The sequence below is a fragment of the Callospermophilus lateralis genome, chromosome 11 (genome assembly GCF_048772815.1).
Source record: "Callospermophilus lateralis isolate mCalLat2 chromosome 11, mCalLat2.hap1, whole genome shotgun sequence".
Taxonomy (NCBI): domain Eukaryota; kingdom Metazoa; phylum Chordata; class Mammalia; order Rodentia; family Sciuridae; genus Callospermophilus; species Callospermophilus lateralis.
Window position 1 is genome coordinate 16,296,734 of NC_135315.1, and position 18,160 is coordinate 16,314,893.

At 37.2% G+C, this 18,160-nt stretch overlaps 1 protein-coding gene across 1 annotated transcript in view; it reads right to left on the reverse strand.

Moving 5' to 3' along the window:
- Nucleotides 1–1,163: 1,163 nt before the first annotated feature.
- The window catches only part of LOC143410001 (EF-hand calcium-binding domain-containing protein 13-like), a 53,546-nt gene continuing 36,549 nt past the window's right edge, over nucleotides 1,164–18,160 (reverse strand). The window contains exons 8-9 of the mRNA XM_077110566.1: nucleotides 2,870–2,974; nucleotides 1,164–1,261 (exon numbers count right to left, since the gene is read on the reverse strand). Coding sequence (XP_076966681.1) covers nucleotides 1,164–1,261; nucleotides 2,870–2,974 — 203 coding nt within the window. The remainder of the gene's footprint in view (nucleotides 1,262–2,869; nucleotides 2,975–18,160) is intronic.

An 18,160-nucleotide genomic window follows, 5' to 3' on the forward strand; every position in this document is an offset into this window, starting at 1 on the left:
AATTTTGTGAATTTCTTACTTTATTGATTTTCTACATCCACAGTTGTGTTATTTGGAAAATTGTGGCTATTATTTTTTAATAAATATACCTTTTATTTTTCTTTGTTGTCTAGTTAAACTGTCTTATTAAGCAGCTTCTCCAGGTAATGGTGAAAATAAAGAACAGTATCTTTTCCCAATTTTAAAGAAAAGTATTTAAAAATTTCAGTAGAAAGACTGTTCTTTTTAGGGGGAGTAGATGCTGTTTTATAGGTAAAATAGTTGCCCTTTATTCTTAGTTATTAAGAACATTTTAAAAAGTCATAAATAGGTGTACTTTACAAAATGCTTTTTCAATTTTATTCCATTAATATGGTGACTTCAATATATTTTTTAACATTATACAATCCTAATATTCCTGGTTTAAAGTTAACTTTGTAAATTTTTAAGTGTGTTGGCTGCTGCCTATCCACAGCACAAGGCCATCGCCTGCTCCCCCCACATCACCAGACACCCTGGCACTGGAGGCAGACCGACTCCATCTTGGAAAACCTTCCTCACCATTTTTTGGTGGACATGGCTATCAGATCAGATCGCCATTTGAGCAGGTACCTGATTTCCAGTCCCCACCCCCAGAGGCAGTAATTCAACACAGTGACCAACCAACACAAAAACAGCTTTCAGTTGGGCGGGAGTGCAGTGCAAACAGGGAACCGCCCACCTGGAGTGAGCCTGGGGGTGAGAGGTCCCACAGTTATTATTTTAATAATTTCTCACTTTTGGCTCTGCTCTATTTTTTTTCTCTTTTTCATATTAAAATGGTTTTATATAAACTAGAAGACATATATATTACTTTGAAAATTGACAAAATTAAGTTCCTATGAAAGTCTCACAGGGATCCTATATGTCTCATCAGTAACTTGCAACATTTTCAGCAGCTTGCAGAAATTATTAATGAGGTTTTCCCCTAAGATTCCTAAAATATTTTGTAAATCATTTTTATCCATCTATTATTCTTTCAAAAAATTATAAATATTAGATAATTAAATAATCATTTAATTATTTTAAATAATTAAAATGGCATTCATGCACATTGCTATGGTCTGAATGTTGGTGTCCCCACAAATTCTTATGTTATAAGTTAGCTCCCAAGGTGATGGTAGGGTCTTTGGGAGGCAATTAGGTCATGAGAACTCCATATTAAAGGATGGGGGCCTGGAGTGTATATCAGTGGTAGAATGATTGCTTAGCATGAACAAGGACTTGGGTTCAATCTCCAGCACTACAAAACAAAAACAAAAACAAAAAAAACCCCTTCAAGGTTGGAATTAGAAGTTCTGATAAAGGAGCTGTCCTTATGAGAGAGCAAGGTTGCCTCTTTGACCCTTTCTGCCATATAAGGATACAGCAGTAAATAGAGAACAAGTCTTTACCAGACAAAAAATCTTTTGGGATCTTGATCTTAGACTTCCTAGCCTCTAGAATCATGAGAAACAAATTTCTATTGTCTATAAATTACCCAGTCTAAGATATTATTGTGGTTTTACTATGAGGTATCCCTCCAAAAGTCCAGGTATTAGGCAATGTAGAAATGTTCAGAGGTAAAATAAGAGTATGAGAGGTGCAACCTGATTATTAGATTCATCCATTTGATAGATTAAATGAATGGATTACTGGGTGGTAACTATTGGCAGATGTGGCATGGCTGGAGGAAGTAGATCACTAGAGGTATGACCTTAAGGATTATATCTTGTCTCTAGCTCTAGGTTCTGTTTGCACACCCCTCCCCCAACCCTTTGCTTCTTGGCTGCCTTGAGCTTGGCAGCTTCTCTCTGCTTGTCCTACTGCCATGATGTTCTGCCTCACATCAAGCCCAGAGCAATGGAGTTAGATGACCAAGGATTGAGACTTTTTAAACTGTGAGTCAAATAAAATTTTCCTCCTCTAAGTTGTTCTTGTCAGGTATCTTTATCACTGTGATGAAAAGCTGGAACGCAGGTATTTATTTTGTTATAAAGCTCAAATGGACTCAACACATGCACAACATCAATCCCAGCTTGAAGATGATCAAGCAAAAGTTATCCATTCCCAACCCTGTTCTCTTGGCACTTACTAGGCCCCCATATGCTGCTAATGTATTACTGCAAGCACATATGACTATCTGGTTGTTCTTTTCTTCCTGGATGTAGGCATGTATTTAGCATGTCAGCAGCAGGCTAGAAGTATCAGTGATTAAATTTCCTCAAGAGAAGCACCCAACTAAGAGTGGAAAATGTTGCTTTTTTATTTTCCTTTAAGTCCTTAAACATAAAAACAGCTGCTTGAAAGTATCTACTAATGCCATATTCAGTTAGGCATAGTGATTGATTGATCTATTAATTCATCTTCTTTATTTGACTATAACACATGCTTTCCTATTCTAATATTTGAAATGCCCACCACTAATTGGAAGCAATTTTTTAATATATATCTAGTAATATTTTATTGCATGTTGGATAATTTCACAAGACTGAATTCTCTTCCACTGAAGCATGTTGATTATTTTTATTCTAATAGGCAGTTTCCATTCTGTATGATCTTAAACTAATATAGGCCTTGACTTTGACTTGTATTGGTTGAGCTAAAGTAGTACTGTTCAAAAGACCTTTTTGTGATGATAGAAATGCTCTATTTCTGCACTGTCCAATACCTTAGCCACTAGCTAGATATGCTTTTTAAGAGTGCTCATCAAAAAAATTATATAAATAAATGAATGAAAGGTGAGAAAAGTATCAACTTAAGTTTAACATATCAAGAGGAAAATTATTCTTATCTCAACTAAATAAGTGCTATGAAAAGCATTAGCGCAAATTAAATTCTACTGAGGGCACAAGGCTACTCAGTCACTTACCATCAACTGGTAGATTTGGGGTTAGATCATTAAGTTCTTCAGGTGTGAGTTTGAACACCATGTTTCCAAGTATATTGTCAATATCATGAGCCTCAACTTGTAAGCCTACAAAAGACAGGAGAAAATTTAAATAAAAGCCAAAATATAATGTCAATATCTATGTATTACATTATAAAGTTTATCAATAAAGAAAGCCCAATAAAGAGACATTAAATATTTAAAGAGGATATATTCATTACTGAATGAACTAAAATGAACCTATTCACTTACATCCAATATTGAAAATAAACTTATAAGAAACCATATGTTGAAAGAGAGTTGATAAACCACTCAAGTCATTTATAGCAGTAAGATGGCAAATCTAATAATTTTTAACACAAATATACAAAAAGTAAGGTTCATTTGATCACTGAATTTAAAAAGTTATACTAGCCTCTTTCAGCTTTTGATATCTAGGCCTATTTTTATTGTTTCTACTACTCATATTGAAATAATCCCAAGACAATTAGAACACCTTTGAAAAATAAAACATTGAAGAATATTTAATCAATAAGGACATATATATGTATAATAAAATTAATTATGAGAATATATACATGTGATTGACAGGAAACAAATTTAATGACAAAGAAGAAACAAAAGCAAAAACAAACACTTCATTTTAAGCCTTCTCAATTTAAATCTCATCTTTCATAGCTTTCACACACTTCAGCAACCTACTCATATATTTTCCCATTAGCTGTAAGAAAATATGTATTTTAGGTCATGGATAAAAACCTATGCCAAAGGAATACAAAAATCTTTAAGTTTTTAAATGTAAACCATAATTAGAGAAAATACAAATGGAAAAAAAATGTAGCTACATGTTTCTTAAACACTGCTTATTTTTGGAGAATTCATTGTTCCCAGAAACTCTAAAAAGTTAAACAATATTTCCAAAATGTATTTAAATTTTAAATTCATTGAACATCTGAAAACTTATACTAGTAGTGAACATTTAACATTTTTTGTCCAAAATGCAAGCCTTATATAACAATGAAACATTTATAATAAATGTGAGAGTAAAGTTATTATCTATATATTACACCTTGATGTATATGAGGATCAGTAAAATACAGACTCATTTAAGTTTAGAAAACATGTAGTTGTCTTTAACTTTTGCTTAAATTTATTAAGCATTATCAAGTTATTTTGTACAAATATCAGTCATAAATATCATACGTGCATAGTGAAGAAACCTCATCTTTGAAAGTATATAATTGTTTTTCTAAATCAAAAATTACTATTTTCACTTTTGAATACTGAGAAAAGAATTATATATCAAATCTATTTTTAATTTTTAACACTGAAGTGTAATATTTTAAACTTTAATTTTTTTGTATTTCAGTTTAAGTTTAGGTATTTTAATACACTGAGCTACATTCCTAAGCCCTCTCTAAACCTTTTTAAATTTTGTGACTGTCTTGGCTAAGTTGCTTGAAACCACACTAAATTACTGAGGGTGAATTTCAATTTCTGAAATTACTCAGCTTCCCAATTTGCTTGGATTACAACCATGGACCATCATGTGAGGTTTACAGTGCATTTTTTTAACCTATATTTACCTTATGTATGCAATATGTCTTTACAACTGAATATTTGTTTACATGTTAACACTCATGTATTGCATCCTGTTGTTAAATGACAGACATCATAGTGTTCCACTTGACTAAATGTTCTATGTAACAGTAAAACATACTGTTGAGTGAAAAAAAAAATTAAAAAATTAAAAAATAAATGTAAACCATAAAATAATTTGTTCTTAAAATTTTATCTTCTAAAAATAAAAAATAAAAATAATAAAATATTGAAATTGTTAGTAAAGCAAATCTGTAAATTACCTGAGACAACTGTTAATATACCACATAGGCTAAAACAAAAATACTTTCATATCTTGTATTTCTTTCAACTCAACCCTTTATTACAACCCTTTATTATACCTATACATCTCTCTTCCTTCTTTTATTTATTTTCAATAGGGCTCAATTCAATATATCTAAATGGTATAAAAGGTAAACATCAACATTCCTTACCCCTGCTGGAAAGAATTATGATTCACTGTCTTGTGTTTATGAAAGTGACAACTTACATATTTCTAAATATTAAAAATGGTTATATCTGAGATTACGGATACTTATTATTATCTCTACATTATAAATGATAATGGTCTACAATAAACATAGACAACTGGATAATACAGATTTTTAAGAACATAATCATAACTCCCTCGACTCTACTTATACTTGTAATGTGGAACACTCCTTTGATAATAACTCCCTTGTAGGTAATATAAACTCTCTTTTCAAAGCTATTCTAATATTTGAAATGCCCACCAGTAATTGGAAGCAGTTTATTTAGCTCCAGTTGTTCTCTAGACATGGGTTCTATTCTCATATTTTGCATGGCATTCTCCAGGTTACTTAAGTGAACTTCTCTTCCTTCAAAATAAAAGTAGAAAAAGATGAAATATTTTAAAAAACTATTATAATCCCAAATTATAAGAGATAAATGTGGACAAAGTGCTACTTTTTTCTATTAAAACCTTAATCTTTATTTTTTAGTATTTTTCTCATCTGTACATATTTTTAGACATTTTTTAATTTGTTCTTTTCAGATATACATGACAGTAGCATGCATTCTGACACATAATACATACATGGAGTATAACTCATTCTAATTAGGATCTCATTCTTGTAGTTGTTCATGATGCATAGTTTCTCTGCTCAATATATAAAGGACTTAAAATCATCATACTACACTGACACAGACATCAATATTTATATCAGCTCAATTCACAATAGCTAAGCTATGAAACCAACCTAGGTACCCCTCAACAGATACATGGATGAAGAAATTGTGGCATATATATATTATTTATATATATATATATATAATATATGATATATTATATATATATATATAATATATTATATATATATATATATATATATATATATATATATATATATATATATTACTCAGCTGTAAAGAAGAATGACTTTATGACTTTTGCCAGTAAATGGATGGATCAGTAAATGGAAGACCATTGTTCTCTGATATGCAGATGTTAACCCACAACAAGGGGTAGGAGAGGAAGAATGGAAGTTCAGTAGATTAGACAAAAGGGAATGAAGGGAAGGCAAGGGGATAGGAATAGGAAAGACAATAAAATTAATCAGACATAACTTTTTGAATGAAAGTTGAAGTTTTCCAAATGGTCTATGAATACATCACTAGTGAAACTCCACATCATAGACACAGTGATACTTTTAAATAATAAGCAGTGAGTTTTAGATATAGAGAATGAATGGTACTCATCTAACTCTAATAAAAGAGTCATTACTATTAATGATGGCCATAAAATAACAATGCACACAGCTAAATAAGGTTTATGTCATTTAAAAACTATGAGAATGATAATTAGTAGAAATAAATGTTCAATATAGTTTGTGGCATTAAGCTAGAGAGCAACAGTAGCAAAAGATTACTAAGAAAATTCCCAAATGTTTGGAGAATAAGAATGCATTTCTAAAAAACCATGTGTCAAAAAATAAATTATATTTAACCTGGAAGATAGAGTATATTTTTAATTTAATGACAATGATAACATTACATATTAAAACTTGGGAGTAAGGTAAAGATGTGCCAAGAGAAAAAAATTAGTCTTAAGTATATGTACTAGAAATGATAAAAAGACCAATAGCCTAAGATTCTGTCTCGAAAAGTTAGAAAAATACAGTAAATTAATCTCCTCCCAAAATAGAAGCAAATAAATACTAAAAAAAAAAGCAGGGATTACTGAAACAGAAAACAATCTTTAAATAAATAGAATATATATGACTGAAAGTCAAGCATTGGAAAGGCTAACAAATTGATAAATACCTCCACTAAGACTGACAAAGGAAAAAAAAAGAGAGAACACACACATAACTAATAACTCTAATAACAAAAGAGACATCAATATAGATCCTATAGATATTAAAAGATAATAAGAAGATATTATGAACATTATATAAGTACTTTGAATATTCAGAATAAAGGACATCCTGGAGAAACACATTTAGCAATAATGAAAGAAGATATCAGAAATCTTGAGCCTTATATTAAGACAACTGAACAGCTCATTTAAAATTTTCCCATATAGAAATTATTAATCTCAGAGAATTTCACCTCTGAATGATACAAATAAATACAAAAACTTCCTGAGGAGAAAAAAAGGAATTACTTTCTATTAATTATATGAGGCCAGAATATATTAAAACCGAAGAACATTAACATTATAGGAAAAGTGTATTTCAAACCAATCTGCAAAAATACTAAACAAAATATCAGACCTCATCCAGCTACACACACAACACACACATTCTCACTCTTTCTGTCACACACACACACACACACACACACACACACAATCAATTGCATTTCTATATACTCTCAACAATCATAATATTAAATGAGAAAAAAACATGTTTGTGTGTGTGTGTGTGTGTATGTGTATTTACAATTACATAAAAGTATGAAATATCTAGAAATAATTTAACAAAAGAGAAAATTTAAGTCGACCTAAATCAATGTAGCAATGCACCATTTTCAGTGGTTTGCCAACAGCCTGAATTTAGCACATGATAGCTGATTGCTTCATTCAGGAATTTTTGAGCTTTTTTCTTCTCTCAAATTATTTATAGCTTAGAACCAGCAACAGTGAGAGAATCTACAAGTGAAAACTGGAAAAGCTATAGATTGGATGGTGATATTTTTCAGAGTCATTGTACCAGCACACATATGATTTTCACAAATTATAAAACTCAATATTATAAGCTGTTAATTCTCTGTAAATGCATCTAAAAAATCCAGTGAAAACCCTGATAAAATTTGGGAGAAATTAAAATCTGATTATAAACTGTAAATGGAAATATAAAAAGTCAAGAATAGCCAGGACAATCTTAAATAAGCATAACAAATTTGGAGGACTTTACCCTTCATATACAAGGACATATAAAAGGCATTATGACCATATACATGCAAAGACAGATAATTAGACCAAAGAAACAGATTAAAAAGTCCATATATACCACTACATTTATGGTTTTTGATTTATGAAAAAGATGGCCTTATTCTGTAGTGGAGAAATATCATCTTGCTATTAAATGGTGCTGAATATCCACTTAGAAAAAAATGGATTTGTGACTCTTGCCCCACATGATATACAAAAATCAAATGAGTGAATTATACATCTTATACTCTGGTTTCTCTTCAGATCGTATAAATCTTTCGCCTTTTACTGATTTAATTTTTAAAACTATGCTATTTTACATTTTGCACAGTGGAGTTTATAACTGTTTAATTAGTACTCCGTTATGGTTTAGATATGAGGTGTTCCCCAAAAAGCTCATGTGTAAGACAATGCGAGAAGGTTTAGAGGTGAAATGATTGGATTATGAACCCCTTAACCCAGTCAGTATATTAATCCAATTGATTGGATTAACTGCGTGGTGACCACAGGAAGGTAGGATATGGTTAGAGAAGGTAGGTCATTGGGAGCACAGCTTTGGGATATATATATTTTCCCCTGGTGAGTGGAACAGTCTGTCTCTGCTTCCTAATTATTATATCCTGAGCTGCTTTCCTCCTCCACACCTTTTTATCATGATGTCCTGCCTCATCTTGGGCCCAGAGCAACAAAGTCAACCACCTATGGACCATGACCTCTGAAGTTGTGAGCCACAGATAAACTTTTCTCTCTTTCTAAAATTGTTCTTGTCAGGTCTTTTGGTCACAGCAGCAAAAAAAAAAAAAAAAAAGCTGACTAAAACATACCTACGACAGGGAAATGGTCTTAATTCTCACAACTACCATATGATATGGGCATTGTTATCCTTTTATTGAAGTGAAGAAACTGAGAATACAAAAACATTCATAATTTTTCCAGTGCCACACACCCAGTCATTACCACAGTATCCTGTATTATATAATAAGTTCATTTGTCTACTCTGTTCTTCTGATACAAAACCTACTCAACTATCAAAATATGAAATGTCAAAGGAATTGTATCACTGAACTGTTAAACTTGTATCACTGTTAAACTTGTATCAACTTGTATCACTGAACTGTTAAAAAATAAAGTATTTTGTGGGTTTTTGAGGTCAAACCATTGATGTTTGGAGAAAGAATCTAAAGTCTAAAGTAGTAAAATGACCTATGCAAGGTCATGTAGGTGTGGTCAGTAGAAAAAATAAAATTCAGGCACCTAAAATTTGACTACACTCTTCTTTTCAAAGCACAATCAATTTTTGACCTCTTTTTTTAACTTTTTTTTTATTTTGAAACATACATGATGAAAAAGGAAATATCACAACAGACACTATAGAAATACAGAAGATAATGAGAAATTATTTTGAAAACTTGTACTCCAATAAAATAGAAAATATTGGAAGGCATTGACAAATTTCTAGAGTCATACAATTTGCCCATACTGACTTCGGGTGATATACACAATTTAAATAGATCAATTTCAAGTGGTAAAATAGAAGACACCATTAGAAGCCCACCAACCAAGAAAAGCCCAGGACCAGATGGATACAGAGCTGAGTTCTACAAGACCTTTAATAAAGAACTAATACCAATACTCCTCAAATTATTTTGTGAAATAGAAAAAAAGAGCACTTCCAAACTCATTCTATGAGGCCACTATCACTCTGATTCAAAAACCAGACAAAGACACATCAAAGAAAGAAAACTTCAGACCAATATCTCTAATGAACATAGATGCAAAAATTCTAGCAAATCAAATACAAAAACATATCAAAAAGATAGTGCACCACAATCAAATGGGGTTCATCCCAGGAATGCAAGGTTGGCGTGGGGGTTGGAAAGACAGTGGAATGAGATGAGCATCATTACCTAAGTATGTGTATGAAGACACAAATGATGTGATTCTACTTCGTGTACAACCAGAGATATGAAAAATCATGCTCTATATGTGTAATATGAATTGTAATACATTCTGCTGTCATACATAACAAATTAGAGTAAAAAGAAAGAAAGAAAAGTCAATCCACAAAATGGGAGAAAAGATCTACAATTCATAAAGATCTATTGCCCAGAACATATAAAGAATTCTTACAACTCAACAACACCAAACTGACAACCTAATTTTAAAATGGGCAAAAGATTTGAAAATACATGTCTCCAAAGAAGATATACAATCGTCAACACACCCATGAAAAGATGCTCAATTATCATCAGCTGTCAGGAAAATACAAATCAAAACCACAGCATGAGATACTTTACAAACTCTGGAATGGCTACAATAAGGAAGACAGACAATAACAAGTATTATTGAGGATGTAAATAAATCATATATTATTGGTGGAAATCTGAAATTGTGCAGCTACTTTGGAAAACACTTTGCAAGTTCCTCAGAAAGTTAAAATAATTATTACCATATGACCTAGCAATTCCATTCCTAACAATTCCACTCCTAACCAGGAGAAACTAAAATATATGTCTACACAAAAACTTATATACAAATAACTCACAAATGTTCATAGTAGCATTATTCATAATAGACAAAAGTAGAATCAACCTCAATGTCCAACAATTGATTTTAAAAATAAATAAAATATGGCATATCTATATAAGGGAATATTATTTCATCATAAAAAGGAAAAAAGTATTAATTCGTGCTATAAAATGAACTTTGAAAATATGCTATGTGAAAGAAGTCAGACACAAAAGGTAGCATCTTACTACATATATGTGAAATGTTCAAAATAGGCAAAAGCAGGTATACAGCAAGTAGATTAGTGGTTGTCAGTAGCTAGAGAGAGAATAGAGAATAGTTGCTAATGGGTACCAAGTTTCTCTGGGGAATGATAAAAATATTCTGGAAGCAGAAAAGTGGTGATGGGTACACAATTTTGTGATTATACTAAAAACCAAAGAACTGTATACACTTTTAAAGAGTGAAGATTATAAGACTGAAGTTTGTGGTTTAAAAATTAAATCTCAATAAAAAGTACATATCTGATTATAAATGCAATATGTTATTAGGAATCTTAATTTTAGAGATATTAAAATGTGAAAAAGACATTTATTTCACCCAAAGCATTAAAAATGTATTGTTGATAAGGGGGTCTGCATCAATAAGAGTTGTTTTGGTAGGTATTCTCTGTAGACTTGGGTGTAGTAAGCCATTGTTGTAAATTGTGGCCGCCATTAGAAGATGGCGCCGGCTTCCACTGTGGCCTGTGATAAATCAAATTCCTTTGTGGAGAGTTGGCACGCTATCTCTTGCCACCCTATAAGAAAGACCCACGCGGCGGTTTAAGATTGGTACGTGGGAGGCTTTATTAGGCTGTGCTTGGGCCCTCGAGAGGAAGAAGAAGAAAGAAAGGGAGTCACTAAAAGATACTTAAATCAAGGCCTGAATAAACTGCTGAAAGAAGATTCCTGAGTTGCGTCTTCCTTGCGGGCAAGGGGTCGCGACAAGTGGTGCCGAGACCCGGGGACCAGAACTTTCAGCAGTCAGGGGTGGTGCACCAATTAGTCCCAGGTAAGGTGGGACCCGCAGGTAAAGCGGAGATCAGTCCCAGATTAATTGGGACCCGCTGTTAAAGCGGAGATTAGTCCTAGGTAATTTAGGACCCGCTGTCAAGGCGGCAGCTCCTCTGTAAAGCCAGAGAGAGCATTAAATCTTATTGCAGCTGCACTGTGTACTTTTGCTCTTACTTTCACTCTTGTTTGTTGTGTGTCTTTTGTTGTGTCATGGGTGCCGTATCTTCAAGTCCGCTTCTCCTGGCCCTAGATAACCTGTTACGTTCCAAGGGCCTAGAAGTGAAACGTAGTACTTTACAGAGATTTTTACAGAAGACAGATATTGCTGCATCGTGGTTTCCGTTCTGGGGCAGCTTTACTCTGCCTAGCTGGGATAAGTTAGGCACAGACCTTGACTTTGCTTCTGAGCAGGGCATATTAGAGGGTGGGGTGATACCCCTTTGGAAGATGATTTGTAGTTGCCTCACAGATAGCAGATGTCAGGAAGCACTTACTAAAGGACAAGAAGTTTTAGAGCAGTTACATGAAGAAAGATCAGAAATGGCAGGCAGTGAGGTATTTCAGGAGGGTGGGAGTGTGCGGAGCGAGAAACAGGGGAGGAAACAATTATCTCCGGCAGGCAGTGACGTATTTCAGGAGGATGGCAGTGTGCGAAGCGAGAAACAGGGGAGGGGGCGATTGTCTCTGGCACGGAGTGAAATATTTCAGGAGGAAAGGAATGTGCAGAGCGAGAAACGGGGGAGGAAACGCTTGTATCCAGATCTCAGTACACTGCGCACACTCCCATGCAAAAGTGGGTCAGAAGAGGAGGAGGATGAACAGGAGGAGCTCGGGAGACTGTCTCGGCAGCTAGGGAGTTTAACTATGGGAGAAGGAAACAAAAATAAACAGGAGCTCAAGAAAAATGATCCTCCGGACCCGTCGCCGTACGGTGAGGGTGTTTCGAGGAGAGCTTTCCATGCCCAAACATGGAGGGCTGTTAATGCTGAGATGGGTCTTGCTTATCCAGTTTTCCAGGATGACAATAGGGGAAGATTCCATGAGCCCTTAGATTTCAAAATTGTGAAGACCCTGGCAGAGTCTGTGCGTACTTATGGGGTGGATGCCGCCTTCACATTAACTCAGGTGGAGAGTCTGTCTAGATACTGTATGACTCCCTCTGATTGGGCTAGCCTTGTTCGGGCTTGTGTTTCTCCAGGCAAATATTTGGACTGGAGAGCCTTTGTGCTAGAGGGTGCTGTAGAGCAGGCTGCCCAAAACTATGCGGCGGGACACCCCCATTGGGACAAGGAAATGCTTTTGGGACAAGGCAGATTTGCTAATCAACAAACAGGATACCCCCCTGAGGTATATGAACAGATCAATAACATTTGTATCCGTGCATGGAAATCACTCCCAAATAGAGGAGAAGTGTCTGGCAATTTAACAAAAATCATGCAAGGCCCCACAGAACCTTTCTCGGATTTTGTTGCTAGGATGGTGGATGCCGCAGGAAAAATCTTTGGTGACCCTGATAGAGCAATGCCCTTGATTAAACAACTTGTTTTTGAGCAATGCACCAAAGAATGTAAAGCAGCAATCGCTCCTTATAAAAACAAGGGCATGGAAGCTTGGATGAAAGTGTGTAGAGAGCTTGGAGGACCTTTAACTAATGCAGGTCTTGCAGCTGCTGTCCTTCGGATTGCAAAAGGGGGCGGTTCTGGTGCCGGAACATGCTTCCATTGTGGTCAATCCGGCCATTTCAAACGTGACTGTCCTAAAAAAGGCAATTTTACTGGACCTCCTCGCGGTGGCCCTTCTAATGGCCCTCGTCAACCGGGGCTGTGTCCAAAATGCAAAAAGGGGAAGCATTGGGCAAGAGAGTGTAGATCAGTGAGGGACATCCATGGACAGCCTATTTCAGCTGGGCCAAAAAACGGCCGAAGGGGCCCCCGACCCCAGGGCCCACGAATATATGGGGCAATGGAGAATGTCACACCCGAACCCGAGACATGGCCTTCTCTGCGCCATCCCACGAGATGCGGAGAGCCACTACAGGTGCCGCGGGATTGGACCTCTGTTCCACCTCCAGACTCGTATTAACACCTAAGATGGGAGTCCAATTGGTGGAAACTGAGTTCAAAGGGCCTTTACCCCCTGGCACTGTAGGTTTGTTAATTGGACGTGCATCCTCTATCCTACAAGGTCTTCATGTTTTCCCCGGAGTTGTAAACCCTGATACTGTAGGGGCAGTAAAGGTTATGGTGGAAGCTCCAAGGGGCATTGTGTCTATCTCCCCAGGGGATCGGATTGCTCAATTGCTAATTTTGCCTAGTTTGCATAATCACTTCCCTGCTAACTCAAGGTCACGGACAGGAAATCAGATTGGTACCACCGGAGGAAATTGTGCCTATTTGTCACTGGATATGAGCAATCGCCCCACTTTGGAATTAAGCATAGAAGGTAAATCTATTGTGGGATTGCTGGACACAGGAGCAGATCGTAGTATCATAGCCCTTAAGGACTGGTCTAGGGGATGGCCAGTGCAGGCTTCTGATCAATCCTTAAGAGGACTTGGATATGCCCAAGCCCCTCAAATCAGCTGTAGACATCTATCTTGGAAGGACTCGGAAGGACACGATGGTACCTTTCAGCCTTATGTACTTGATTTACCTATTTCTTTATGGGGCCGTGATTTGATGAAAGACATGGGGTTCACTCTTAGTAATGACTATTCCCCAGTGTCTCAACATATCATGCAAAATATGGGGTATAAGCCAGGTCTAGGACTGGGAAGGCACCTACAGGGACGTAAGCATCCTGTGCAAGGTCATCAAAAGCTTAACAGGTTTGGTCTGGGTTTTTCCTAGGGGCCACTGGGGCTCAAATACCCATAACATGGCTCACCGAGGAGCCTGTTTGGGTGCCTCAGTGGCCTCTTCCCTCGGTTAAACTGGCAGCAGCCCATGATCTAGTCAAAGAACAACTTGATTTGGGTCACATCCAACCTTCTACTTCTCCATGGAATACTCCCATATTTGTCATTAAGAAAAAATCAGGGAAGTGGCGCCTACTGCATGATCTACGAGCAGTTAATGCTCAGATGCAGCTTATGGGGCCCATTCAAAGAGGGCTGCCTCTGCTCTCCTCTGTTCCTCAAGGCTGGCATATAATTGTTATTGACATTAAAGACTGTTTCTTTTCCATTCCTTTGCATCCTAAAGATTCCCAACGTTTTGCTTTCACCCTTCCCTCGTGTAATCATGAGGAACCAGATCAAAGGTTTGAGTGGGTGGTGTTGCCACAGGGGATGGCTAACAGTCCCACGATGTGCCAGATGTATGTGGGGAAGGCACTCGCACCTCTCAGACATAAGTATTCCTCCACCAAGATCATTCACTATATGGATGATGTGTTATTGGCCGCAAAATTAGAACAGACAGTTTATGAGGCTTATAAAGAACCCGTGATGCTGTTGGCTCAACATGGACTGCACATCGCACCTGAAAAGGTTCAAACGGGAGATTCTATCAGGTTCTTGGGAGCGACAATTGGGTATGACAAATTAAAACCACAAAAAATTACCATCAGGACTCAAGATCTCCGAACTTTAAATGATTTTCAAAAATTGCTGGGAGATATTAATTGGATAAGAGGATATTTACATATTCCTAATATTGTGCTCCAGCCTTTGTATGCTACTCTTAAGGGTGATCCAGATCTTGCTTCCCCTCGTAGCCTCACTACTGAGGCTAGAGCGGCCCTTATAAAAGTAGAACAAGCTATACAGCATGCCACTCTATGCAGGCTCCAGAGTGATAAACCTTTCCAGTTATGTGTGCTTGCCACTATGCGGCAGCCTACTGGAGTACTGTGGCAAGATGGGCCTTTACTATGGATCCACCCACATGTATCCCCAGGAAAATCCTTAGAATATTATCCTGATGCTGTTGCAGCATTGGCACTTAAAGGGATTCAACAAAGCATTCAATTTTTCGGCCAATCACCTTCTTCTCTTATCATACCCTACACTAAAGCTCAACTTAATGTTTTATGTGCTACTCTAGACAACTGGGCTATTCTGTGTTGCTCGTTTCAAGGGAGTATTGATAATCACTACCCTTCTCATCCATTACTCCATTTTGTTAAAGAACATCCCATCATTTTCCCTAAGGTAACTTCATCCAGTCCAATTCCGGGGGCTGTTAACATTTTTACTGATGGTTCCAAGTCTGGAATGGGAGCCTACGTAATTAATGACTCTCCCCCTATCCAGCATCAATTTGCTCCTGGAAATCCACAATGGGTAGAACTACAAATTGTTATTGAAGTTTTTAAACAGTGTTCTTTTCCTTTTAATCTTATTTCGGACTCCAGCTATGTGGTACAAGCACTGAAAGTCCTGGAGGCCGTGGGAACTATTAGTGATGCCCACAATGTGTCTGTTTACTTTACTCAGCTTCAACAGCTTATCTCTAACCGCACTGCTTCTTTTTATCCAATGCACATCCGGGCTCACACCTCTCTTCCTGGTCTGTTATCCCAAGGTAATGCCTGTGCGGACTTAGCCACTAGAAGTCAATTGATATGCTTGGCTTCCTCCTTAGAGAGGGCTAAGTTGTTTCACCAAAACTTCCATGTTAATGCATTAACGCTGCGCAGGCGTTTTTCCATTTCAAGAGCGGATGCTCGGCAGATAGTATTGCAATGTCCCCATTGTGTCACATTTCTTCATCCCCCTAATTATGGAGTAAACCCACGGGGATTAAAGCCATTGGTTGTTTGGCAAATGGATGTGACACATATACCTGACTTTGGTAACCTTAAGTATGTGCATGTTTCCGTTGATACGTGCTCTGGAATTATCCATGCTTCTGCTTTATCGGGAGAAAAGGCACGTAATGTCATTACTCACTGTTTAGAGGCATGGGCAGCATGGGGTGCACCTGCATCCCTTAAGACTGATAATGGACCTGCTTATACTGGCAGACAATTTACAGCTTTTTGTTCTACTATGGGAGTGCAACTTACTCATGGTTTACCTTATAATCCTCAAGGACAAGGCATTGTTGAGCGTGCTCATCGCACCTTAAAGGAAACTTTACAAAAACAAAAAGGGGGAATAGGAGCTGAACACACTCCTAAAGAACGCCTGTCCTTAGCTCTCTTTACCATTAATTTTTTGAATTTGGATATTCATGGTCGCTCTGCGGCTGATAGACATGTGTCCCCTCAGCCCTCTGCGATTGGCTATGTTAAGTGGAAGGATGTTCTTACGGGCCAATGGAATGGCCCTGACCCCGTGCTGACATGGGCACGAGGATCTGTATGTGTTTTTCCCCAGGATCGTACGGAACCGTTGTGGGTCCCTGAACGCTTGACAAGAAGAGTCTCGACACCAGCTGACCAGCAACAAGAGATACCACAACAATCCTGTGATGAGGATCTTCATTCTGCTAAGTGCTCTGGCTCTGGTGCTGGTGCCGATGGCACAGGCGACACCAATGCGGTGGTGGGCAGTGGCACGGGCATGGCCAATGCCGATGCCGGTTCATGGTAATTCTAATGTCCTCCCCACTCTCTTTTCAACCTCATGTGAGATGTCTGCTCCCTGTGCCTCTCCTAGAGGGGACATGGAGAGCATTTTTAATCAATCTCAAGTTAATCTCACAGGAGTTTTTTGTTTCAGCCTTAGAAACGCTAATTGCATTAGCCTTAAGACCAAAAATTTGACTAACTGGGAGGAGCCATTACGGTCCAATCAGGTCTCAGGAAGCATTATCAGTGCTGTATTGAGCAAGGTACTTCGGGGAAGCAATCAGGCTCAGGGACCCCCGCAAACAGCAGCTCTGCTCTTAACATAACTACCTTGGCTATTATCTCCGAGGTACTAATCCCAGTGCCTCCTTCTTCTAGTAGTATTTATAATGCCACTCATTTTAAGGCCTCTCCTTACTGTTCCCCTAATCTTGGTTTCCCCCCAACATTTACGCCTTGTCAGGATCATTCTTGGGAGAAACATCAAGTTGCTAAAGGTTTCTCCTTTTCCCCCTCTCTTAATAGGTATGTTTATAACTTTAACAATAGTGCCAGCTCCTCTACAGGAGTAGGTTGGTCCTGGTTTCAATGGCTGATTTCTAATGAAAAGGGGGCTTCAGCCGATATTTCTGCACTGGCTCAGTTGGTAGGAGCCAAAAGTTGGCTGGCTAATATTTCTGGTACTGTTAGGGAAAGTGAACAAGGTAATAGACTTACATCTGTTTCATTCAACTCTCTGTTGTATAATGCCACATTGCCTCCTGCAATGGTCTGTGTCCAATCCCCCTTCTTATTCCTTTTGGCTGAGGCCACCTCATCGGGGATGCTGGATTGTTCTCATACTACCTGTCTCTTATCTGAGTGTTGAAATGGTTCCTGGACTGTAGCAGTGATTATGAAAATTCCAACTTTTGTCCCAATCCCGGTCACTGCGGATCCTGATAGATTCCCTATTGTTGAGCTACTTAGAATCCGCAGAGATTTTGGAATCACAGCGGCTATAGTGACAGCCGTGGCGATATCTGCTGCTGCAGCGGTTACGGCCGGAATGGCTATGGCCAATCAAGTACAAACTGCTGCCACCATTAATCAAGTTATCCAACAAACTTCCACTATACTTGAATCCCAAAATACAATTAATCAACATATTTTGTCAGGGATTTTAGCTGCCAACCAAAG